Raw genomic sequence first — 26,855 nt, forward strand, 5'->3', positions numbered from 1 at the left:
GGAGGGAAAGAGAGAGGAGAATAAATGCGTAAAACAGTTACTATTTGAAGTTAACATGCTTGTGCGTCCTTTGACAATCCAACCGGATGTAAGGAAAATACACAAAACCCAACAGATTTCTATATATTAGTGATGGCTGTTACAAAATGTAATAGACAAGTCATCCACAATAGAAACAATAAGAACAACAGAATAAAAGATGTAATTAACTTATGAGAAATACGCAGACCCTATGTAAAGAAAAACTACAAAAATTTGTTGAATATCATGAGAGGTGATCATAATAAATGGAGAAATAAACGTTGTTCCTGAGTGGGAAGATCTGATATAATACGGATGTTAAATTCAGTGCTATCCTAAATTAATTTCCAATGGAATTTTTAAAATAGTATTTGTCAAACTTATTCCAAAGTCCAACTAGAGAAGTACACTCAATAGTCTAGATGTGACTATTTTGAAAAAAGTGAAAATAAAGTAGACATAGCCTGCCAGATGTCAACCAGCACAACAAAGCTACAGTCCTGAAAACAGCGTGCTACTGACAGAGGAGTGTTTTTTAAGTTGGATGGTATACAGTACAGTCTAGAAATAGACACACACACGAAGGGAAGCATTTCAAATCAGTAAGGAAAGGTGGAAGCACTCAGGACGTTGTGTGAGGACAGCTGGCTACCAATCTGGAAAAAAAATCAGATCACTACCTCATACCATTTATAAAAACATTTCAGGTAGATTCTGAGCATATAAGTGCACAATTAAAATAATAAGAGCAGTAGAAGGAAATGCAGAAGCATGACACAGGACAGAAAGACCCCATGAAGATTTAACCCAAGGTCCCCTCCCTTCCTGGCCTCCTTCCCCACCTCAGGGCCCAGCACCCCAGGCCGGTCCCCTACCTGCCACCAAGGGCTCCCTAACACTCCTGAGAGATGTTCCTCAGACCCCAAGTTCTGCTTCTATTGGAGATAACACGGTCTGTATTTAACTGTGACGTTCAGTACACTGTGGGCTTCCTTCTCTCCCTAGAAATTTCACAGAATCTCAGATTACCAGAGGTAATAAGGTACTCATGGATCATCTTATCACAGCCCTCATGTGATGGTTAATAGAGCCAAGGCCCTGGTTAATAAAGGCACTTGCCTTAGAACACATACCCAATTGCTAGCAGTTCTGGCTGAATACAGAGCTCCTGATTTACAAGGCAATGCTCTCTGCTCTTTCCACGTTACAACTTCCTGGGGCTTAATCTACAAGTGGGTAATTTCAGGTCAGCTAAGGAGGGAGGATGGAGAGAAAATCTGGATACAGAAAGTCCTTTTCCAAACCACAGATGAAGCAGCAGATGTTTAACTATAGTAAAATATACATTAAACTTGTCATGCTTTCACTGGGCCTCCACCCAGACCTTTATACTATCATTTTAATTAAAGCACCTGAGAGAATGGGGTCAAATATAGATCATTCACTTTTCTGGGTCTTCTCTGAGCTTCCTATTAGCATTTCACCGAGCGTGTGTAATGGGGTAGGGATTAGGAACGGTATTTGGGGGTTGGTAATATGTCATGAAATCATAAAGTTGAGCTTTTTAATATTTTTTTCTAATGAAAGTTATTGTAACTATAAACTAAAATTTTACTGCTTCAATCATAGCAACCGTGAAATAGTCCTCAAACACCTTTCGAGATAGTTGAGAATTACTATTCCAGATGATTTATGTTTATACTTTTTAAAGGACATTTTAAGAACAAAATATAAATTAAAAAAAAAAAAATCTTCTGGAAGAAAAAAGTACACAGGTTAGATAAACTGGAGGCCCCATGGGTTGGGAGTAAATCTGAATTGGTACCATGATTTCTGAATAGGTCTAAAGTAAAGGAACCCAGGAGACACAGTAAAAACCAAAGACCAACTGCACTACTGACAAAGTTGTAAAAATACTCCTTGATCCATCTGGATAGAGTTAGCAGCCCAGAAGAGGAGTAAAGAAGGAAAAAATACAGCGAGACTAAATGCAACCAAGACGATAAAAGAAAATGCAAAACAATGATAACACTCAGCCTCGGCTGCAGACTAGAGAAGGCTGGTGGATTCTCAAGCAGCCATTTAGCTCTGTGCTGGGCGAAGACATCACAGCAAAGGCACTTGGCAGCAAGCGGCTTCTGGTCAGGGATTTTACGTTTAGAAATGTAAGACCCAGTCACATTTAAGGGTTCTTGTTCTTGCCAGATACCCATCCTCTTGCCCCGAAGCCATGTGACAAGCGACCCTGAATACCGCTCTGCCTTTTACACATCTGCTGTCTAAATCAGTGCAGAAGCTGGAAGCAGCGACTCTGAATTCTGGCCTCAGCAAAAGGGTACGTTTTAGTGTCATAATGACAGTCCTGGCAGAACAGGGCATTCTTACTTCGAATGTCTCTGCCATACTGAGAGCTCTCTCCATCGTAACCTGAGCCTGGCTCGATCAAGGGACTATCAGTTCTAAGTTTTAAATACAGGGGCAACGATGTGAAAGCTTAAACAGCAACGGTTTCTAGGAAATCCCACGTCGTGAATGGTTGTCTCCGACTACTTTTCAGCACTTTAAAAGGTTTCCTTTTCATTTGCGTTGTTTTTCCATTTTAATTTCATCTCACCAAACTGGTCATCTCAAAACCACTATTCTAAAAAACGTTCTTCATTTAAATGAAGCCTGATCAAAGGCAAAATTGCTTTATATAATGATACCAAAAAGGGAAGACAGTCTTTCTGTCAAAGATGTCCATCCTGGTCACTATATCAAAGCACTGAGTCAGTGGGCAAGAGGCTGTTTCTAACCCCATCCGCAGTCCAGTGACTGTGGCAGACACCACACAGACCCACAGTGCCATCTGGCCACACAGCAAGGTGCTGCCCCATCTGTGGCACGGTGACATCTCCAGTGCAATGTAGCTTTTCCTGCGTGAAATTTAGTGAAGCGTCTGATCTGAGGAAATGCTACAGGTGAATCTGACCCCGAAGCACCTCAGTGGTATCTTGCACTGCAGCACCTTACTGGCCTGAGAAAAAGACTCAACACTGTGAGAAGGTGATGAGTGATGTCGGTGCTTAAAGCTGAGTCCAATCTATCTTCCCCAAACCACTTGTATCACTCACATTTTTTCAGACCACTTTCAGGTAATGACTCAAGGTCTCCAGGGTAGACCCACGGCAGGGGGAAGATACCGCCGGTCATTTTCAAAAGCCACTTTCTTTTCCCAACTATGTTCAATTCTACTACTACTACTGCTACACACAGACACACACACACACACCAAGAGACTTTTGCCCAGCAGCAGTAACTGTTAGCGATCTTCTGCAAACCATTCCTCTTTCCCTTAGTGACACAGGTAATACCAGATGTCTATTACAATCTATAATCTACCAACATGTGTGAAGACTTTCCCACTGCAGCCATTAAAATAGATTAGTTTTTTTAAAAAATGCACACACACACCTATCCTAAATTCTGAAAAGTTCAACACTGATGACAAGCTTTTTAAAATAAAAGTCAATTAAGTACCTGAAATTGCCAAAAGCCGTAGACTTACTGTACCAATGATCAGGATAGCATTTCCAAGCAACCCAGCAACTTGCATACAAAAACCCCAACAATTTCAATGCCTAGTGTAGAGCCCAAAGCAATTTCCTAATCTGCAAATTAAGGGATTGAACTGGAAGATCCTTTAATGTTTAATGCTGAATTTATCAAAATCCTTGCCTGTTTTCCTCTTTAGTACAATGAAAATAAGATAAATTAGGTAACACAGAGAGGAAAGGTTCATTATGCAGCTGCTATTTAAACATGCCACCCTGCATTTAAACTGAAAACCATGAAAAAATTCAAATGTGAAAAAAACCGAACAAAGTGAAAATTATTATTATTTTGCTTCCTCAAAACTCACAATTATAAATGATATAATTTCTAATAGAAAACAAGAACACAAGCTTCCAAAATTTAAAAGTACCAAAATTCAGGACTGGAAGAAAACACATATTTATTCTGAGTAAAAACTCTTTTACATCAACAAGACGAATTTTGACATAGAAAAATACCTGTTTAATTTTAGAAACAAAGTTGGGAGGCAGAAGGGAAAAACTAACTGTGACTCACCAAAAAAGAAAGAAAGAAAAGAAACCACTTCCACACACATTAAATAGAATGTCTTGTTATTTTCACAGACAGTAACAACTTTTTGACATCCATTTCAGGCCCAGGCTGGAGAGGTGTCAACAGGTCTTATTTGGTTTTTTCAGTGTGTAAAGAGTTTACAAACCTGACTGAAGTTAGAGTTAGTGGGAGTTAGGCACTTATACTCCTTATACACAGGAGAAGGGGGGAAAAGGTCCTTTTATGCCAGCTTTGAGTTTGGCTTGAGTTTTTATGACTTATTTAGAAGCGCTAGGGAATGAAAAAAGTCTCTTAATGGAAATACTGACACAGTCTTCAATACAGTGACATGAACCAGCACTTCTACGAAACTGCACCAGGTGTGACTGACCACCCCAGCCAGTCGAAATGCAGTGTCGGAAAACCAGTTACAACAGACTGAATGCCAGGAGACGGTCCTGCCAAAATATAGGGGATACCCCTGCAGAATCAAAATGTCATGTTGATAAACTTGTTTTGAACAGAAAAACAGGTAAAATGTATGGGATCTTTACTCTTACACGTGGAGGAGAGAGAAAATGTAAAATTTCTGCATCGATGTTCTCCAAGTCTATCATAGGATTAAAAATAGTCATTCTTAAAAAGCCAAAGTAGTCACGTCAACCCCGAGAGTGAATGGGGCAGAAGAGTTTAAATCATTGGATCTAAATCTGTGCTTCGTTTCTTAAATCTCACCCACAAGGCAGTGACCTAGGTAAGTAGACAATAGGTATCATTACTTAGTGAAGTCAAATTCATAAAAGTTCCCCTTCTTTTTATTTGCCTGTCTGCTATACTTTTTATTCTTCAGTGGATTTTCTTTAAAACAACTAAACTTTTCCATTTATCATCCTTGCATTTTCCTGAAAGTCACTCTTTTAACTTGAAAATTGGTTTAGTTTCATTTTATACTTTCTAAGTTTTTATTTCAACTCTCTTAAACATCTCAGTTTTAAGCTTCATTCTGTTTACTTTTTTCTACCGGTTTTAACTTTTTTTGCATTTGTCTTTTTTTTTGTTTTTTTCACCCATTTAGACTTATTCAGGACCATTTTCTTCCCCTTGTCATGTTCGCAGGCACAGATCAACATACACATATGTACATTAAAATGTCTTTCATGATTTAAGAGGCAGACTAAATCACAAAAACACTAACTCGTTGACTTGAGAAACAGTTCCGGAGCAAATATGTGAAAGACACTAGTAGGTGCTAGGAGGACTATAAAAATGAATAAAATACCATTTCAGGGCCGCGGAGAGCTTTTAATACACACAAGGCAGTGAGTATCAGCACGAAAGAAGAGATAAGATGCAGCTGCATTTCAGACGCAATCTGTCTATATTCACACAAATTTGAAACGTGTTGCTGTCATTCTAAGGCACCACAGGGAGGGAACACAATATAAAGGGACAAAAAACTCAGGATCAAACACAGCCCTATAAATGCGTACTTTTTCTAAGCTAGGCTGCCGTGTATTTTTGATTTGTTTGTAAGCCAGGTTGTTGAATGGGGCTGCTAAGTCTCAGCTTCTATGTATAGACTTTCTCAGGCTCTCACGTGATACCAAATAACAAACAAAGAAAAGTGAATGAAAAACTAACCCCTGAAGGAGCCAGCAAACTGCTTATGCCAACATGTGTTCTCTTTTTCTATTTCTGTCTGCCATGAATCTCTCAGTTTTTAACAGCAGGTGGAACACTTATACTTACACAGTCTCATTTAAATTTTGCAAGTGAATCCATAAAGAAAATTCACTTTCAAAGATCAAGCTAATGTGCATTTCAGAAATAATCCATGTGAATGTGTTTTGCCATCATCATCACTGATAAACATTTAATAATCTGTAGTGTTCAGAATATCATGCTTACATTTTTATAATTCTACCCCAAGCCTCCCCAAAGCTCAGAATTTCTATAAGTCTCATTTCGAAGGTTACTGCTTTGGAATAAGTAATTAGGAAAGATCCCTTTTTAATAAGGCTATCAGAAAGACATCGTTCTTTATTCAAAGGCATCAGGAGCAAGTTTAGAGTTGTGGTTAATCCTAGAATTACTGATTTGAAGGGTGGAAACATACAGAAAGCAACAGGAGGAGGGAGCTTAGAGAAGAGGAAGGACGCTGAGGCACACCTCACATGCTGTGTTTCATACTGTCAGTCTAGGAGAGCAGAAAACTCTGTCTTTTTAAAATCGGTCCTTAAATTTCTATCTGGAAATTTCACTTAGGTGGAAAACCTCATTTCCAGATGGTATCTGATAGGTGAGGTATTATTGCAGTAAAGACACAGGACAAAAAGTTGGATAACCTTTCAAGTATTCTTTAAATGTCACAAACTGGGCTGGTGATAGAGGGTTTTATTATTCTCTGCTGGAGTACATCAACAGTCATTTGCATGCCAGGAAAAGAATGTCTGGAGTCATCCAACAGAGCTAAGCTTAATCTTTCACTAAAAACAAGGAAGTGACAAGCACAAAAAGGGAAATAAAAGAAGATGAAAGTATCCAAAGTCGACTTACTGGTCAACAAAATTCCAAAGAGAAACTAGCATGTACACAGAAACCCATGCTATCCTTAATAGCTGGCTCTTGACAAAGCCTTCTGTCAACTACCATGAGGCTTTCTTCAAGCTACCCCCAAACACCTAAAATGGATGAAACAAATTGGGAATGATTATTCACTGTTCAAAAGGATCTGACAAGGCAGTTCTTTAAATCTTTCCTCTGCTTCACTTAAACTACGATTTCTTTGATGAGTAAGGCCCAGGCCTCCATCCAGCGAGCCTAGAACGTTTTCGTTTGCGGTATGAAGGCATGAAAGGGCACCTCGTCCATGAAGGACTTGTGCCCCAGAAGTTTACTGTGAAGTCAGCAGTTTAGAATGGAGAGCACCATTTCGCCAAAGAAACCGTGCTATAAATTAGGGTTAAATCCCAGGCTAATCCAATGGTTTATTGACCATGAGCATCCCTGGCTTTTACTACTGATAGTACCAGCTTAAATTCTCAAGTACACAAGTGTGCAGGAAGAGAACGAAAAAAGAACATCTCCACCACCCACCGGGGTCATCATTAGCCAAGAAAAAAACATTTGGAAACGGCATTTAGCTTTTTGTCATTCTCCCAGATTTACTTTCTACTGCCTTGTTTGTCTTTCCCCAGTAACCAAAATCCCTAGGTTCCCTCATTTTGCCCCATTTTGCAGGCCATTCAAATGGACTCCACCTCCCAAAGAGTCCTGTGCACCAAATAAATGACTTCTTTTTTCTGTCCATCAAAATCTCCATTTCTTCAGGGATATTCACCTCAGTCAAGTGGAGGGGAAGCTAATCTGATTAATTCACACTAACATAGAAAAGAGTTCTATCCGCCAATGTTTTTGCTATACCAGATGTGTATAATTAAGAGGGATTTTAGGCAGTTTAACAAGATGAAGTTGAAACATGCAGCCTTGTGGGAGCAGAGTAAATTTATGAATTACATAAATTCATAAAGCAGTGGGGAAGCAGTGGGGCTCAGAGAGTAACCATTAGAGTGTACCAGCCGTTTATAAGTTGGTCATTTGTGAGCGGCAAAAAGAAAGAACAGAATAGGAACTTGTCCTCGTGCCAGCAACAGAGCAGGAAAGTTCACACGTTTTATTTCAAGATTTGCCTGACAGTCCCCTCACCGAGTATACTTCTTTGAAATGTCTCCTTTCTCCCTCACTGAAGAAGGAAATTTAATAGGCTTGGTTTAGGGTAAATTAAACTCAAATCCAAGTTAGGAAAGCCTCTAGTGAGGACGCACTCTGGAAGACGCTGCAGATGGCGGCTGGCTCCTTCATGGATGGTCCCATCTGGCGAACATGAGCACTGAGTCAACAGGAGTGGAGGTACGTATGATGCTAGAGTCCTTATCCTGACACCTCAGAGAGCAGACCCACTCCATCGAATATCTGAAAATTACCATCCATTAACCTAACTTGACGAAGAGGATTGTAATTTTAATTTAGGTGACTTCATTCAACAGATGACACTGAGTGACTAGATTTTCTTGTGTATTACTTAACTGTATTTAGAAGCAATAACCTTAGTAATTCTGATCAATTCTAATGTTATAATTGCTGCTGTCAGAATACTTATTGAGAGCCTACCATGCCCCTGAAAAAAGAACATCTATTCTTTTTTTCCTGCATGTTGTGGGAGACTGCAGATTAGAGAGAAATATTTAATGTCTACATAAAATCAATAAAAACATGTTTGTATCTACTTGGATGGTGTCTAATAATATCTTCAATTAGGATTACTGCTTTATAATCTACCAGGCTTCTCCCTGCTAGAGTTTAACAAGTGAAATGAAATTCAGTGATACAGTACCCTTCCAAACACCAACTCTTTCTTTCACTTGGCTTTTTGACTCCCTATATTTAGTGAAATGCATCATGAGATAGCAGCTGTCTTACAAAAATGGGTGGAAAAACGGATACGATTTCTCAGCACAGATAAACCAATAAATCGTATTTAAAGGTGATCTCTTCTGAAAAAAAAAATTTAAAAGCCGAAATCTTCGTACTACTGTAGAACTAGGGTGGTGGAGGGGATGGTGTTTGAGAGCAGACTTTGAAGGTTGCTGTTTGGATGAGGAAGGAAAGATACAACCAGAAGGAACTGAAGGGATTCAGAATAGCCTGTATGCCAGAGAAAACCAAAGCAGTTGTTCAGAAAGCATTTACTGAAATTCTCTGTTCCACCGCTTATGCATGACTGCTAACCCAGATACAATTGCAGCAGCAATGTCACTCAATTCGCACAGAAGACAGCCGTTTACTGTCTTCGTCTGAAATTTAGTAGACCAGTTTGAGACCAACCAGTCTTCCCTCATTCTCCATCCACAAACCCCAAAATTGTGTTCTGTTCTTTTTAAGCTTATACATATGCACGAAAACCCAGAAGTTTACGTGTCTAGGCTGCCATCTCATTGCTTGCATAACTAAAAGATAGGTTTGATTTAAAAATAGAATTTGGCAAATGAATAGTCCATGACACGGGCCAAGTGCATTTGGAATGCTTTAATATAAAAATACATGGCCAAGCTACTTCACTTCGAAAAGCATCAGCTATACGGGCATGCTAATGCTAGTCCCTCTCTGACTTTACATTTTGTCACCTTCGAAAAGAGCATGGATTTTCAGAAGACCCAACACACTGGGGAAATTTCATAGGCACATGACCTTGTTTTTACTGGGCAACATAAATTTACAAGAAAAAAAATTTTAAACAACGGTCCTTCAATTACACCCCCTCATCAAACTGTAATTTTCATTGTTTTTATCTTTCTTGTTTTTGTCCATACACACTTGTCATAATTATACTCAGTGTATCCAAAATTAAAATTTTTTCACTTAACATTACACTATTTCCCATGTTGTTTCATAGTCAGTATCAGTATCACAAACAAAAATTTTGACTTGTATGCTATCTTAATCTGGTTTGGGATTAGGATAACATTTACATTTTTAAAAGCTGAGATACTTCCCATGTTTTTATATGTTCCAGAAAAATGTATAAAGCATAGGAATTAATTATTTCTTCAAAGTTTGAAAAAAATCCAATGGATCTATCAAGTTATCTATCAAGTGTTTTGGGAACTGAGTTTACTAAAAACCTTAATTTTTCCTGCATTAGCGGTCATTTAAACCTTTTCTTATTATGAATTAATAATTTAATTTGTGTGGATAATAGCAATTCACTTCATCCATACATTTGTATACAGTAATACTGTCAAACAATTGTGCATAGTACTTTATCATAATTTTTAAAAATATTTTTTGTTTAATAACTATATAATGATTGCTATATCCTTTCTTATTTCCAACTTTAATTTGTGTCCATTTTTTGCTTGAGTTTTTTTACTACTGACTTCAAAGAGCCAGCTCTTGATTTATTTATCTATTTTTCAGCCTTCCATTTTACCATTTTTTGTTTTCTGTTTATTCTTTTTCAATTATCTGTACTTGAATGACTTGGTTTATTTTCCTTTTTCTCAAACATTCTGAATTACAAGTTCTTTCAGTTAGGTATTAGTAGATAGTTTTAAATTTTTCATTATTGGCTAAATTATCTTTTATTGCACCTTTTACTTCTTCCTAGACCCAATTTATTATTTACAAGGCTATGTATTTCTGAGTGTTTGGAGTTGTTTTCATTGTTGGAGTTGGAGATACAAACAGAAAATGAGATTAAGTCAAAAATGTACTGAGATTTCCTCTGAATCCTCATAGATCTTGTACATATTTGTAGACACTTAAAAATCAGATATCTGGCTAAATAACCTTAAGGATATATTAAACAGACCAACTTTAAATTTCTTTATAAAGCTCTATTGTTCACATATCAAGCTCCTTGATGTTACAAGGACTAAATGTAGTAGTACTTGTGTAGTATTTAGCATAGAACCTAGCGTATCACAACTATTCAACAAATGACTGGTGGCGATACGTGTAATAATAGCGGTAACAGTCGTCTAGCAGTAGCTACACTCCTCCAGCCTCTTGTGCAGGCTCAGCTACACCACTGATCTGAAGAAGAGTAGCTCACTGTGTGTCCTTGGTCGGGGCTTTCTTATCTGTGACATAACGTGGCTGGGCTGCATGCTCCCTGGAGTTATTAATTCCAGGGGTAACGTTTCTAAATCTCACTGCCTGGCATTTTCAGGACCTGGAGTCTACCTACACCAGCTGTAGGGCACACAATCCTTTGTAATGAAGCACTGAAGTCAAGACAGAAAATTTTACCAAACTTGCCACTCCATCTGAATGTTGTGGACAGGCAGAAATTGATTCACTATTTCCAGACTAAAAGCAAAAATTTCAAAGCTATTTATAGCCCTACTTGTGCGTTTCAGGAATAAAAGTAAACTTTCCAAAGCAATTTAAGCCACGTTTCCTTCACGAATGTCTTGGCACCCATGCTAGTTTGTGTTCATTTTCCATCACTATAAGCAATCAAAGAACTTAAGAGAAAAGATGGAGTACAGAGTATTCGCATGGCTGGTTATAATCTGGGATATTCCTCCATTATAATTTATTCATAAAGCCAATACATATCTCCTCTAAGAATGTTTATCACTAAGATTAAAAATTTTTATTAAGGATGAAAACTTCCCAGTAAACCATCATCTGCTAACAAGCGTATCTGCTAATTAAGAACAAAATGAAAGCTTTCAAACTGAATTATGAGCCATATGTACATAATCTGATGCACAAGCAATAAAAATTATGCCTTTACACCTGTCAAAAGAAAGCCCTGTGCTGCAGCTTTAATTCTGTTTTAAACAAGGTATCACAAAAAAGCACAGACTTACCTGTGCGATAGACGAAATTGCCTTCGGTTTCTGACGATGAGGGAGATACCAATTCCTCCTCAAATTCATTGGAACTAAAAGATCCTGAATGGTTTCTCTGCCTTGTCTTTCCCATCATGGCAGCATTTGTGACCATGACGTGTCTCAAAGAGTCGTTAAGGTAACGATTCAACAAGCTGCTCTTGTATTTTGGGGGTGATACGTAGTCCTCATTGGCCCGTGACTCTGGCCTCACTCCAGCTTTTATGACTGAGCTCTCACTTTTAATCACAGGATGGTGAACTGGATTATTATAGCCTTCTTCATTCATGTGGTTTCGTGGAGGATTTTCTCCATCTAAGGGGGGAAAATATCAGCAGGTAGTACTTACACATACTTTTCCCCAGCCACCCAATTGTTACATTTAATGATTTAAAATATATACAGGAAGAATATTTAAAGTGCGTAAAATTATCTTTGATATTTAAGACTAATTTTTAGGCAAAGGAAAGCAGGAATCTATATAATCTCTCCCTTCGGTATGTTAATTTTAATGAACTTCACAAAAAATGTTATTCTGACACATGATGAATCTATGAACAAGAGGAAGCAGCCATAATTTGGCTGGTCATTTACAGTATCGTAAAAGTAAAGGTACCTCACATGCAATAAAAGAGAACCATTATAGCACCATCGTGTTTTGTGGGATCAACCTCAAAAACGGCAACTGAAGTGAATGTCCCCTTACAAAGGCAGAGCAAAGAAAGCAAGATAAAAATACTAACAAACCTTCAGAACACGAGTCGTCACTGCTTACACTCAGCCGCTCAGCGTTCCCTTGAACATACTTATTGTACAACTTTATTCTTAAGGCCCAGCTTAAATCTGGCTGTCGAACAGTATTCTTAAGCCGACGTCTTGCATTAGCAAACCAATTTGACACCTGAAAAAGTTTTATTTCTCAATTAACACAACATAAAAAAATTACCCATCATACAATTACTTTCCCAGAAAGGACCTAAGCCTCTCTCATAATCTCTGATCATTACATATTCTCATGACATAACAGTATTGGACATTTATATCCATTCATTCATTCATTCATTCAACAAATGTGCTGAGCACTTACTACACAGAATGAGCACTAACTGTATTCTGGGAATATAAAAAATATTGAAGGGCTCTGCCATAAAATTTTCAGTCTAGTAAGAAAGGTAGGAGAGTACACAAATAACTCTAGTATCTATTCACAACAGCCAAGACATGATAGTAACCTAAATGTCCATCAACAGATGAATGGATAAAGAAGATGTGGTACATATATACAATGGAATATTACTCAGCCATAAAAAAGAACCAAATAATGCCATTTGCAGCAACATGATGGACCTAGAGATGATCATACTAAGTGAAGTACGTCAGAAAAAGAAAGACAAATACCATATGATATCACTTATATGTGGAATCCAAAATATGACACAAATGAACCTAACTATGAAACAGAAACAGAATCACAGACATGGGGAACAGACTGGTGGTTGCCAAGGGGGAGGGGTTTGGGGGAGGGATAGAGTGGGAGTTTGGGATTAGCAGATGTGAGCTTTTATATACAGGATGGATAAACAACAAGGTCCTACTGTAGAGCACAGGGAACCATATGCAATATCCTGTGATAAACCGTAATGGAAAAGAATATAAGAAATAAGAAAGAATATAAGAATATAAGAAAAAAGAATATATGTTTGTATATATACATATGTATAACTGAATCACTGCTGTACAGCAGTAATTAACACATTGTAAACCAACTTACTTCAATAAAAAAACAAATAACTAATATAGGAAAGAATGTGATAAATGGCTTAAGACGCATTAAAACATAATGTTACAGGAGTGCAACGGAAGGAGGGGTTACTTTGATGTGACTCAAGACTTCATGAAGAATTTAAGCTAGATTTTGAAGGAATATGTCAGGGATAATGGGTAGGGAAGTGTGTTTCCAACAAAGAAGATAAGGGAACAAATATAAGTCAAATTCCAGAGACACTGTGGTAGGTAATGAAGAAGGAAGAAAGAGATACCCTTGAGTTATCAAACTTGTGTAAGAAGAGAAGATAGTGCCAATTTGAGAAAGAAAGTAGAATTGTTTGAGGGTGAAATGATGCGTTTGGTTTGGGAATGTTTAGTTTGAGGTACTAGAAAAGCATACAGGTGAAATGTGCAGCAAGAAAATAAAAATGGCATCTGAGATCTAAGGGCAAGGAAGATCAGATTTGGGTCAAATGCACAGAGGTTAGAGCTGAAGCTGTGAGAGCAGACAGAATGAAAAGACGGTCAAGGACCAAACCCTGGAAACCTCCAGCGATTAAGGAGGTAGGAGCTGGCAAAACAGTCAGAGACAGAGCAATCAGACAAGCAGAGAGAGAGAAAAAAGCCAAATAATGCCCAGCTTTAAGCTAAAAATCTAGTGCTTCCAAACAGGTGATGGCAAAGAAATGAACACTGCAAAACAAGGTTAGTTCCATTGTTTTTGTTTAAGGTGCTACTGGATTTCTAGAGGCTAAAATGGCACTTGACATTTCTTTTTAAACATCAACCTATCATCAGAATATATATATTAAAAACATGAAAGGCCAATATTTGCCTTTAAAAGGATGAAAAGTGGAAAGAGGATTACGTTTCTCTACCAATTTGTTCCATAACATGACTCCGCAGTATATTAATGGTTTGTGTGGTGATGCTTGCACTGAAATTTCTTTTTTTCTTTTCTCTTTTAAATTTATACTGTGAATACATAACTTTTGCACATTACTCAAGCCTTAATTATTGAATGAACCTGTGGTGAATCCTACATTAAAAAAAAAAAACTATAATTTTTTTCTTTTTTTCCCCATGGGTAAAACATGGTAGTGTTCTCCAGGTTATATATGCACAAACCATATCATATATAATATACATTCAGTGTTACCTCCCTTTGTGTCTTAAGCAATGATAACTGTCCTCAAATTTACGTGCAGTGGTGTAATATCTTAGCACGGCATTTCAGAAGCCTGAGACTCCACCAACCCCTCTTCCTGCCAAGCTGTGCTATTCTTACTATGGTTTAGTCTGACTTTAAATTCTCAGTCTCCTCCAACCTCTACAAACAGACGACTTCTGGGACTATCCATTCAACAAACACATACTGAGGAGCTCCTGTGCTTTGGCCATGGCATTAAGTGCTAGGAATGAATAAACTCTGTCCCCTGCACACACCGAAGGACTAGAAGTGAAGAGCTATACGTGATTAACTATGATACACGGGTGAACCTGCACTACGGAAGCATGAAATGCCTGGTCCATTTCCTCTCAAACCTCCCTCTATTCTCCACGTCATGGCCAAAATGTTCGTCCATGTCCTCATTAGTACCAACTGGGAATTTTAGAACAGTGTTTTCTCGAACTTCCCTATCTTCCATTCTATCCAGTTGACTGGATCTTAACAACCACCATCAAACTCAAGTGTTGACGCACCGTTATGATTTAATTACTTACTTAATGTCTTCACATCCTCATGCATGTCCTGTCATCCTCTAACTGTGGTATAACGGAAAGAGACCTGGTTTCCTGTTCCGACTTAGCCAAAAACAGGCTGTGTGAGTTTAGATAAGTCATTCATCTTTTCAGAACTTCATGGTTCCTGACATCCTTGCCAACTCTGAAGATAAAGACCTGTGAATGTCGTCCACGCTCTCCTATAAAAGTGTTCATTCATCTCCTTTATAGTTGGTACCAACCTATCTTCTGCTCTTGACCACTACTCTCTTCAGCAATCAGAGAGGTGTTTTATGTCCTTCTCTGTTCCTTTTGCACACAGAGGACAACTTCCCCCATGCCTATGTTACTTATATTTATTAGACTCCAACTCCCAAACTTTTTTGGTTACTTTCTTTACTAAACATCATATAATTCAGAGGCTAATCTTAAATCTTAACTGACCTTAACACTTTTTTTTAAAGTCTTTATTGAATTTGTTACAATACTGCTTCTGTTTTATGTTTCGGTTTTGTGGCCGTGAGGCCTGTGGGATCTTAGCTCCGCCACCAGGTATCGAACCCGCACCCCCTGCATTGGAAGGCGAAGTCTTAATCACTGGACCGCCAGGGAAGTCCCTGACCTTAACTCTTAATACAACCAACACACAGTACCGCATAGTGTAAAATCCAATTCTTATGAAACTCTTCATATTTTTATTAAAACGCGATGGACTTCAAATTTAAAAAAAAAAATCAATATACTTATAATTCTAACATACAAAAATAGGGACCTTTAAATGTCATGGTGGCATTAACTAGCTTTTCATATATAGGAGTCGTATCGTTTTTTATGTTTTGTATACTCATAGTTCTTACCAGAGTATATTAATTATACATCAGAAGATTTTCCATAAAGGGTTGGTGGTGTCTAACAGGCTATTTCTAAACTGATTTCATAAGTTTGACCGGCACCCAATCTACTAATACATTTACTCTGCCAGTGTTTTATTATCCGCAATTTACAGTACAACCTAAGGGCTGGATATAGTCTGGGGTGTTGAATATCTTCTTGTGTTAAGTCATGCAAACAGCAGACAATAGTTGGTGAACAAATCTGCACGACTAGCATCTCACAAGTTTTTTCCTGATGAACTGATGCAAACGCCATCTGTTTCACTGAAGGTAAAAGCACCAGTTCAAATTTTCTACCTTTAACTTACTATGTGGATTCCTTCAGGTTATCATTCGAATTCTTCTGAAATTCTATTTTACATGAAACAGGCCTCCTTACCAAGGATAGGTTCTGCAACAGCACTTTAACGTCAAACTCAGAGCTTTAAAAACACTGCATTTTATAGCGAAAGCTTAGAGAACCAAATATCTAGAAGCTGGAAGAGAAAGCTAAGTAGCTTTCATCCTACGCAGCAGTGTTTACATTCATCACATTGGCAGAGCAATCTTTATAGTAAACCCAAGGGGATACTCTGGCATCTGTCCACCTTTGAACACACAGAATTAACAACGCAGATTCAGTCATTCAACTGAAATATCAAACACCTCACTTCTACACCATGTAGTCTGACACTGAGAATAACGTAGAAGGACCAATCTTGAGATTTTGTTGAATATTTAACAGTAGCCGTAATCCTTGCAGTTGATAAGTACACACACGTCTCAGTAGAAGCACTCCATACCAAGCAAAAGCTATGTCAACACAGGGGCAAAATCTTGCAACACAGCAGACTTAACCAAATGGTACATGGCTGTAGCACAGGAATTGGAAACTTCTACTGTAAGAAAAGGGAGCATTAACACCCAATCACTAAAAATGTAGTCTCAAACTCCACTTGCATTGCACTCCGTAATGTGATCATGAAAAAAAAATCATCATTTCACTATTATAATCCAGAAAAAAACAAATATATTTTAAATACATACGCATAAACAATGGGAAATACTGAAACCAGGTACAGCCCCCATCTACCCTTCTTTTAAAAAACTTCTTCAGGGGCAATTATTCCCTGGGTAAGCTCCATATTCCACAGGAATACAAAACCCCAATCGCATATCTGTTATTCCACAATGAAGCTGGTTATATTTTGAGAGTAGAGAGTATATTTTTATAATGTTTGAACAACGGTCAGTCATAGGAACCAAGCACAATGGAGTATTTCGGTTGGTTAAAGTGAAAACACACACACACAAATCATCTTCCTGTTAATTTTATAAAAATGCGGGCTTCCCTGGTGGCGCAGTGGTTGAGAGTCTGCCTGCTAATGCAGGGGACACGGGTTCGAGCCCTGGTCTGGGAAGATCCCACATGCCGCGGAGCAGCTGGGCCCGTGAGCCACAGCTGCTGAGCCTGCGTGTCTGGAGCCTGTGCCCCGCAACGGGAGGGGCCGCGATAGAGAAAGGCCCGCGCACCGCGATGAAGAGCGGTCCCCGCACCGCGATGAAGAGTGGCCCCCGCTTGCCGCAACTGGAGAAAGCCCTCGCACGAACCGAAGACCCAACACAGCCAAAAATAAAAAATAAAAAAAAAAAATGCTTATATCTTAGTAGGAAGATGGCAGATTAATAATGCAAACAGTTATAGTAAATTAAGACAAGTTGCTAAGTCTAGTGAGTAGAAAAAAAATGAAAGCTGCATAAATACCTCTCTCTGCCTCATCTTTCAGGAATGAACAAAATGCAGTGTTGATTAACGTCCTTAGAGCTTCTGTTTATCACAAAAAGTAACTTCTGTGGTCCTAAAAAAATTCCCTTATTAAAGTTTCAGCATTCTGTTTCCAGGCTTAATGGAGATTGCTGACCAAATTTTACACCCTTCAGAGTAGCAAAATAAGGCAGAAGTACTGCTTATAAAAGGTTTGATAGCTTGACACACAACCAAAAGGGAAATATGAAGGGTAAAAGAAATGTTCAAAAATAAAAGACACTTCTGTAGTTAAGGAATAAAATAATTATGCTGACAACTTATTAACATAAATTATGAGAAGCAGAGACAGGAGGTATTATAATAAACAAGAAATAGAGACTGGAGCTAGAAATAAGGGGAACACTCCATATTTGTCTATTGACATAAAATGACATATTTCCAGATATGCTAAAAATAATGTGGCGAGTTATATGCTTGTTCTGTAGAACATGTACCATTAAAGTTAACGAGCTGCCCTCTGTGTATTCCCTACAATGAGATGGATTTTAAAACTAGAATATCTTAGTCTGATTTCAAGACATTCTCCAGTTTTCCACAATATGTTTGGGGAAGTCACATGGTGATTACAGTAGTATTCCCCAGTGAGAACCTATTCAGTCTGCAAACATGTATGAAGAGTTTACTATATGGAAAGTACTGGGCTGGGGTGAAATGGAAGGATGAAGATGAATAAGACATGATCACTCTTCTCAAGAAGGCTGACTCCACAGGAGAAATTTATTCACTGGGAGAACCTGATTCATGAAACAGGGGTCTAATTTGCAGGGCTCAAAAGCTTTATTCAGATCACAGCTTGATATTTTTCCCCCAGAAGTGAAATGTATTGACATAATTTATTTGGTTTCCACAGAGTCAGAATTTGCTTTGGATGTTTAATAAATGTCTGACCTATACAAACCCCTTATATTCATAAATATATATATATTTTCTTACATAGACATTCCATTGTGCCTAATGGAGAAGAGGTGGACCCAACCTGAATGGTATATAAGGGTCCCTTGGTTATTCTATACGTTTGATTTTTTCCATTTATCACTTTAAAGTTCCAGAAACCAACTTCATTTATTATAAAACTTGGAAATCATTAAATAGGTATCAATTATAATTATAAATAATTACCTTTCTTTGTCCCATTTAAAACTTACATGTTTGTGTGCATTTTTATTTGCTGAAGACTAGTGTGAGAGAAAATATAATGGGAAAGATGTTCATTACATGAACAAAAACTTCATGTAAATTAGAAAAATGCAATAGTCTTACCAAGATCTTAAAGCAAAAAGAATTATTTGTATTTGAACTGTCATTACAGGCAGAGAATAATTTGATTCTGTATTAGAATGACAGCTACTTGTATTGCAACTCAGAAAAACTACCGCAGGTGAAAATTTAAATGTCTCTGCTAATGACAAATAATACTTTTCATAGCTAAAAATGTCCTAAATATGTCATAAACGTTTGTTGCTTTCTGTCTGAAAGAATGGCAAGTATTAAACATGGAAATACGTAATCAATAAGTTAATATTTTACTGTTGACATCAGAGTGAACTATTCAAATAGGTCTATAAATCAGTGTCTTTTGAAAATAAATAGCATACCAGTTTAAAGTGAAATTTGAATGTATGCATTTATTTTCTTAAGTTTTTCTGGCTGGAATTATTTATTTAAAAACTACTTTTGAAAATCACTGGAAGTTCAGAGTTTTGTGTTAAACAGATATTAAGCCAAGAACACTAAATTAATTTTCCCCTCCAGTGCTGCAGCAAATCACTATTAATACTATTGCCTGTTAATATAAAGCAGAAGAGATGTCTGTTTTTCTCTACAACTGTATTCTGAAAATAAGCAGAAAAATGCATATTATAGTTTTAATAAGTCTGAGTACAAGTCAATTTTCATGCTTCGTCCAACTTTCTAGTAATTCCTAAAATGACAACCTTAAATACTCCGGAAAGCAATTTTTATGTTATCTAGTAGTTAAACGTTCCCTGTTACTTCGGGGTTCTCACTTACTATACCCCTTTCATGGAATGACCAAAGTTTCACCAAGGCAGTGATGCGGCGCTACTACAACGGAGGAGGTTTCTCAGCTCAGGTAGCTCCTCCTCTCCTCTGAGTGAATCTGCTCTGCCTGCGCGCATGAAAGTTCACATCACTGCATTTATGAAAGGAAACTGGTGTGGCGGCCAGAGCACGTGGTATGGACCCGCGGCGTCTCCAGACCCACCTCTACCCCTCAACACAGCCTTCTCCTGCCTCGGTTACATCACCTGCGAAAGGCTGACAGCACGTGCTCGACCTCAGCGGGTTTTGCAGCATCCGATGCAGCCACGGAGGGAAACCTGTGCACAGCAGCCCTGCTCGCTAGAGATGCAGCACGCTTAGGCCGCCCCTCTGCACTTGACCAGGTACCCGCCACCTGAGATCTGCCCCTTAACCCAAGGACAAAGATGCCGCCAGCAAAGCCGCGTGGAGTCTAGCTAAGGCCCAGGGTGCCTCCAATTAAGAGAGAAAAACCTCCCAAACCCGCTTCTGGCCCTCCCAGCCCACCTACTAGCTCTGTCAGGAGCCGTCAACTTGAAAGGGACCCTGTAGCTTGACCTTTAACATGGGGCCCCAATGCGGGGCGCCCTTCTGCCTGGTTTTCACAGTGTGGTGCGCGGCCAGCAGCTTACGCGTCACCCCAAGAACGTGTTAGAAACACAAAGCACCGTCCCCGGCCAGGACCTCCTGCGAACTCCGGGCTGGGTGGGGGGCGGCGGCAGCGTGTGTTGTAACGAGCCCTCGGGCGACCCTGACGCAAATCACTGCGGGGCAGCGCCCGCCGGAGCCGCCGCCGCGTGCATGGCCCGCACCGCTTCTCAGAGCTCCGCGCTCGCCTTTGCCCGGCCCTCCTTCGCGAGCGCCACACGGCCCCCTCCGGAAGACGGTCGGAGACGCAGAAACTCCCCAGACCACCGCTCCGGCCCTGGGCCCGCCCCGCACCAGCCTCAGGCAGAGCGGCGGCAGCGTCCGGACGGCCGGTCTCGGGCCCACCCGTGCCCGGCGGCCGGAGGAGCAGAGCCGCCCCGCTCAGCCTCGCCGAGGGAGGGCCGGGGCTCGTGGGCCCCGATTACCTGCACTAGCGTCATCTGCGAGCCGAGCGCCAGGAGAATCTTCTCCGTCTTGGTGGGGTACGGATTGTCGCGGTGCTTGTACAGCCACTGCTTGAGGGGCCGCGCCATGTCCTGCAGGGCCTGCCGCTTGTGCCTCACCTTCCCGCCATTCTGCCGGGCCCTGGGACACCGGGAGAGGAGGGGTTCCCGGTGAGCCGCGCCGGCCGAGCGCCGCCCGCCGGGGCCCCGGGTCCGCACGCGCTTCAGCCCGCGTCGACCGCGGCCCCGTGCGCCCGGACGCGGAGGCCAGGCAGGGGTGAGAGCCGCACAGGGTCGGGGCGCGCGGGGGCGGCCCGGGTGGCACAGGAGGGGCGTGGGGCGGCGAAGGCCGCCAGGTTTATACGGAAAAGGGGGAAATCCTGAAGCCAGAGGTTAGAGGTTTAGGTGATCTGAAGGAAGCTCTTTTGTTATTCAAGCCACAGACCTGCGCAGCAAGGCCGGCACCGTCCCTCGCCCGCCTGCACCGCGCCCTCCAGGGGCCCTGGCCTCATGGGATGAGTAGTGGCTGGGGCCGGCTCTCGAATGTTCTTTCAGGGACTCATGCCCGCCGCTCGGGGCTTCCCGTCGCCCACTGGACGTTGGGAACAAAGCAAGGGGTGATGGCCGCCCCGCTGCCCTGGTTCTCTTCAAGCTCTCCCCTGTACCCTTTGATCCTCGGGTAAAGGGGAAGCTTCCCAAGAAGGGGTTTGTGGAGGAAAGATGCAGAACCGAAAACAAAAACACACACGAAAAAGAAAAAAGACAAAACCCAAAACACTGTAGGGGGCTTTTCAGGACAAAAGGGCGAGCTTCAAAGTATGGAAGGTCTGTCCCACCGGGTAAAGTAAAAAGACCTCGGGAAAAGCATATTCCAAGGAGGAAGAGCGGGAAGCAGCCGGGAGCCGGGCCTCGGCGCTGCGCTCCCCAGCGGCTCCGCGAGGTGTCGCCGCGCCGCCGCCCGCGCGCCCAGCCACTCCGCGAGGCTCGCGCGCCTGCGCCGCAGCCTCCGGGGCTTCTGCCTCTTTAAACACTTTGAAATGCAATTCCATCCGTGAGGACTGGTAGTAACATTTTGACGAAACCTAATCTCTATTTCCCTAACCAGCAACGCCGCACAACAAGCAGCTGATGCAATCTTTCAGGTGGACCGGCCAGGACGGCCGCCCCTCCCCCCGCGGGCGCTCCCGGAGCCGCGGGACGTGACCGGGCTACAGACGGCCCTCCTCCGCAGCCGGAGCCGCTGGTGGCCCGCGAGCTCTCGCCTCCGCCCACCCCACCCCCACCCCCGCAGCCCCTCAGGCCGCTAAACCGAAACCCGGCCCGGCAGGCCCGCGGCACCCGCCCCCCCTCCGGGCTCGCGGCGGGCCCCGCCAAGCCGCGCGCGCGCGTCCGGGGCATCCTGCGGAGGGCCGACCTTCCCAACACCTTGGCCGATGCAAGGCCCTGTCGTGACACAAGGGGGGAAGCCCACGGGGCTGGCCTGACCTGGGGGGCGGGGGGGGAGCCCCGGGGGAGCCCCGACTGCTTGGCCCTGCTCTGCGCCCGTGCATCCCGCTCAGCCCTTTCTGCCTCCCCAGCGGCCGCGCGTCCGCACCCGCGTTCGGGAGAGAGGCACGAAACCCCCGCCCCCAGGTCCGGGCATCTGAGGATTAAGAGGCGGTTTCAGGTGTCCTCAGTTTCCAACGAGCTTCTTTGGAGCTCTTCTGACGAATGGACCCCCCACGCTTTGAGCAACTACTCCCTTAAAATGAGAATGCGCGAACCCAGGAGGCGGAGACCGCTCCTCCCGGAAAAGTCGGGGGCCCTAAGGCGCAGGCCCCGGTTGTCACCAGCACGCCCGCGCCTCTCACCGCCCCCACCTCTCCCGGAGCGGGCGGGGGCCCCGGGAGGGTGCGCATACCCGGTCCTCCGGTGTCTCAGGCCCAGGTCGTCCTTGAGGGGCGCGCCGTCCGTAATGCCCACCTCGGGGCGAGCGTGCGTACTGTCCAGGACGCCGCCGTAGGGCCTGCCGCCCCGCTCCCGCTCCGGAGCCCCGCGGTCCTCAAAAAGCACGGCGCCGCTGAGCTTGTTGAAGACGATGGTGTTCATGGCGCGCGCAGGCAGGGCCGCGCGGCGCGGCCGCAGCGCCTTGGGGCCGGGCCGCCGGGAGCTCCGCAGGGCTCGGGTTCTAGGAGATAAAGATGCAGCACATTACTCGCCGAGAGCGCTCACCCTCCTGAGCGTCCCGAGCCCCGAACCTGGCCGCGGCGCGGGGCTGCGGAGCCCAGGGGAGGAGCGGCGCCGCCGCACCTGAACGCGGGAACCCCCGCCTCCCGCTGGCTCGTTTCACCGCTCCGCCGCAACGCCCGTCACCCGCCCCCGCACGCTCCCGGGGCAGGTACCCACCCTCCTCTTAGCCCCGGCCACCCAGCCCCCAAAGAATCTCAGCCGGCAACAGTTAACCCGCGGGGGCGAAGCAAAGTGACTCCTCAAGGAGCTTTGCCTGAGTTGGTTTTAATCTGGATGAAGCCCGCTCCGGAAAGCGGAGGGCAGGCGCGGGGCCGCGCGGGGTTCTTCAATCAAAACGGAAGACTAAAGCCTCTCAGAGCTCCCACTCGGGGTCGTAAGGAGGGGTTGGAAGAAAGGAACAACTGGGGCGAATATGAACAACCGCTTTCGCAAGCCCCAGTCAATGAGTCCCAGGCCGCACCCGGATTTCGGGGATTTGCATGCTTTCTGGATGGTTTGGCTGAAACCCCTGCGTCCCTTTTCCGGCTACAGCCCCTGGGGTGGGGGTGAGCGCAGGAAAGTTAGCAGATTCCAGAGCTAGAAAGTGAAGTGGCCTCAGGGACAAATGCACCATGCTCTCCCCTCCCTCCGAGTCTCCTACCACCCCGCAGCCCGCTCCGGACGCGCTGGGTCCGGCCCCCCGCCCCCCCTCGCCCCCGGAGCCGGTGGCCAGTGCTGTCCTCTTCCGCAGCGCGGGTGCGAGCCGCGAGCTCGAACTCCTTCCGCACCCACCCCTCTCTGGGGTCTCGGAGAACCATTTCAGAAGTTGCAAAGGCGTTAAGAAGCGGGAAGAGGCGCCGCGGTCCGCGCACCGCCGGGCCTGCGGCTGCCCCCGTCGGGAAAAGCCGCCAGCTCACCTCCCGGGTCGCAACGGCCCGGAGCCTCTGCCCGCCGCGCGTGAGCGTCGGGGGCCGGTCCGCGCCGCCGCGGAGCAGCCGATGACCACCCGGAGGCGCGCAGCAGCCCCAACCCGCCCTACCTCCCCGCCTCGCGCCTGGGGGACAGCTCGCTTTGCTTCCGAGCTGCCCCCGCCTCACGGCCGGCGCCCCCTCCCCGCGCCCCGCCCCGGCGAGGGCCGCCACCCCCCCGCACCCACGCCGGGTGCCCACGCTCGCCGAGGCCCCCCGCCCCGCCCTCCGGCCATCGCAGCAGCGGCCACGCGCGACGTGTAGAGCTGTGACCGCAGAGATTAAACGACGGCCCCCGTCAGTGCTCACGGGGAGGTGAAGTCAGACCTCTGCCAGCTGCCCCGCGCAGACAGGTACGTGTCTGGGCCGTCCGTGCAGCCTCCGCGGCGTGAGAGCAACGGTCCGTGCTCGCAGCCCTCGTTCGAGGCGTCAGGAGGCGCCTTGTTTTTCCTATTAACTCCGTGCGCTCGGTGATTTGCGCTCAGGCTGTTCTGTTTGTGAAGCAACCCGTTCCCAGCCCCGCTGTCTGCCCCCACCTCAGCCCTGTTCTCCTGTCGGCGACGGCGTGTTTTCCCGGCCATTGCGCCGCGAAGCTGCCACGCGGACCCTCCCCGCTGTCCCAAGCCCACGCCGAGGTCGCAACCGCAGACCCCGGCGCGGCTGCGTCTGCAGGCGGCAGGCGCGGCCAAGGGCCGGGAGCTGGGTACCCGCGCGGTCCCCAACGCCGCCTCTCGGCTCCCGTGCTCCCCACTTACCCGGATTCACTCCACACTGTGCCTTGGGGAGCTCCCTCCCTGCGGAACCGCCCCGCCCCACGCCCACGAACCAGGTGGGCTCCCCGGCTCCTCGCAGACCCTCGGGCCAGCCTCGGCCGCCGCCCCCACCCCCCCTCGGGCGCGTCCCCAAGGGCCTCGGAGGGAGGTGGGGGAAGGGCGGGGAGAGCCCAGGCGCGCGGAGCAGGGGGAAGGAGCGGCTCGGGAGCCGTAGCGCGCCTCCCTTCCCGCGGCCCCGCGCCGGCACGCGGCGACCGCGGGCTGTACCGGTGGCGGGGGGGCCCGCGGCCGGCGGCAGGGCGGCTGGCTCTCCCGCGTCGAGGCTAGGCGCGCTCCCATCCCCGCCGCATGTTCTCCGCGCGGGCTCCAGCGCGCTCACCGCCGCCACCGCCGGCGTCGCGGCTTTATTTACCCAGACGGGCGCGCGCGGCCCGGGAACAGGAATAGCTAGGCCTTCTCATGTTTCCTGACTGCCCGGCCCAGCCGACGAACATCCTGCGGTCGCGGTATCCACGTTCCCGGGCCGGGGAGAGGAAGCCTCCGCGGGGACCGCTGTTAACCCTCGCGGAGGAGCCGCCGCCGCCGGCGCCGCCGGGCAGTCCCCGGCCCGCCGAGTGCTCCGCAGCCGGGCGCGGCTCCCAGAGCCGCCGGCCTCGCAGGCGCGCAGCAAAAGGGGCGATGGCCTTCGCACTCCGGGGAGCGACTGGAGAAGCCGCAGCAGCGCCCGGTGCGGGCTCTGGGAGCTGAGCGGCTGCGGTGCGGATCCCGTGTCTTGGCCGCCCCGAGCGCCGGAAATTTCAGCACGCGTGGCTAGGCTGGAGGGGGCACTGCGACGCGCCCTTTTTCCCCCTCGCGGTTAGCTGGAGGGAGGTTAGTTAAGAGTTCGGTTTGTGCCCGTAACGCGTGAGAACGGGTTGCGGAAGGTGCTTGCGCCCCTTTTCTCGTGTCACTGGGCTTCTGCGGTCCTGGGTGTCTCCAAGCCAGGCACGCAGTCACCTTCCAGAGCCAGCGCTGGAGAGGAGGGAGGCAAGGCGGGGTCGAGGCGGGCCCAGGTACTCAACCCACGGCGACCCAGGTGTGGGAGAGACGGGGAGTGCAGGCAGGGCCAGGATCTGTATGGAGCAAAGGGGAGGGAACTTGGAAGAATCCTGAGCCTGGATACAGTGCAAGGAGAGAGAATCCTATCAGATTCTCTTAGAGGTGATACTTGCCTTCCCACTATCACCCCGATATGAGAGTAGCGAAAGCTGTGGTTTAGGTGTCACTGGAGGCTCGGAGCTTCTCGCAGCCTAGGTGATCCTCGCGGCGCCGACCGCACCAAGCCGCCCGCGTTCTCGCCGCGGGCCTCACTGCGGCAGCGACACCTTTCATCTCTTTTTAAAGGGCAAAAGTAGATTTCCCCCAAACCTGAAAGTTATGACATCATTTGTTCTTTTCTCCCCTAAGGGTGGCTGGCCATCCTGGCGCGGTGGCCCACCTAAGCCGCTTCCTTTTATTTGGCCTGGAAGTGGTTAAAATGTACAGTAAATCTGTTATTTCCAACACTAATCGCCCCCGAATTTTCCATTATGTTATACCCCAAAAACGTGACTGTACACCGGGCAGGGGCACAGTCTAAAGCAGAAAGAGGCGTGGGTTTAAATTTTTGCGCATCTGGCAGATAAATATTGTCGTTTGATCCTGTTTCCAGATGTCCTTGGTTCTATTCTATCGTACAGTTTGCGGTTGTGGCGCTGCCGCATCTTGCCCTTGGCGCTGCACTTGACTTCTGCAGGGTGGGTTCAGTGCAGACGTGCGTCTACAGACCTCGCCGTGGGGACTTAAAGTCAGGGATACATCGTAAAATTTCAGCCACCGACTTGCAGCGAATAAGTTTCACAACAAAAGCAGATCCAATTTATAATTCAGAGGAGGAAAGAGATTGGTTCTGTTCTAAAGACTCTGTGACTGATGGTGGTCACCAGACGTTATAATGAAACCAACTGTAACACGCCCCTCTGACATTTATTTTGCTCAGCTGTGCTGGATAAATCACCAGGCATGTATGCCGTTGCT

At 45.2% G+C, this 26,855-nt stretch overlaps 1 protein-coding gene across 8 annotated transcripts in view; it reads right to left on the reverse strand.

Moving 5' to 3' along the window:
- Positions 1–25,196, reverse strand: part of MKX (mohawk homeobox) — a 92,884-nt gene extending 67,688 nt beyond the window's left edge. For 3 of the 8 annotated variants that reach the window (XM_057544618.1, XM_057544612.1, XM_057544619.1), the window contains exons 1-5: positions 23,852–23,978; positions 22,752–23,018; positions 20,834–20,993; positions 12,276–12,429; positions 11,508–11,843 (exon numbers count right to left, since the gene is read on the reverse strand). In XM_057544618.1, the coding sequence (XP_057400601.1) occupies positions 11,508–11,843; positions 12,276–12,429; positions 20,834–20,993; positions 22,752–23,018; positions 23,852–23,877 (943 nt within the window). In that variant the 5' untranslated portion in view covers positions 23,878–23,978. Of the gene's footprint in view, positions 1–11,507; positions 11,844–12,275; positions 12,430–20,833; positions 20,994–22,751; positions 23,019–23,851; positions 24,132–24,354; positions 24,516–24,563; positions 24,728–24,782; positions 25,035–25,067 lie in introns of those variants that run through there. The other 5 variants (XM_057544613.1, XM_057544614.1, XM_057544616.1 and 2 more) reach the window with 5 other exon arrangements.
- Positions 25,197–26,855: the final 1,659 nt, after the last annotated feature.

The sequence above is a fragment of the Balaenoptera acutorostrata genome, chromosome 3, assembly GCF_949987535.1.
Source record: "Balaenoptera acutorostrata chromosome 3, mBalAcu1.1, whole genome shotgun sequence".
In the NCBI taxonomy this organism is placed as follows: Eukaryota; Metazoa; Chordata; class Mammalia; order Artiodactyla; family Balaenopteridae; genus Balaenoptera; species Balaenoptera acutorostrata.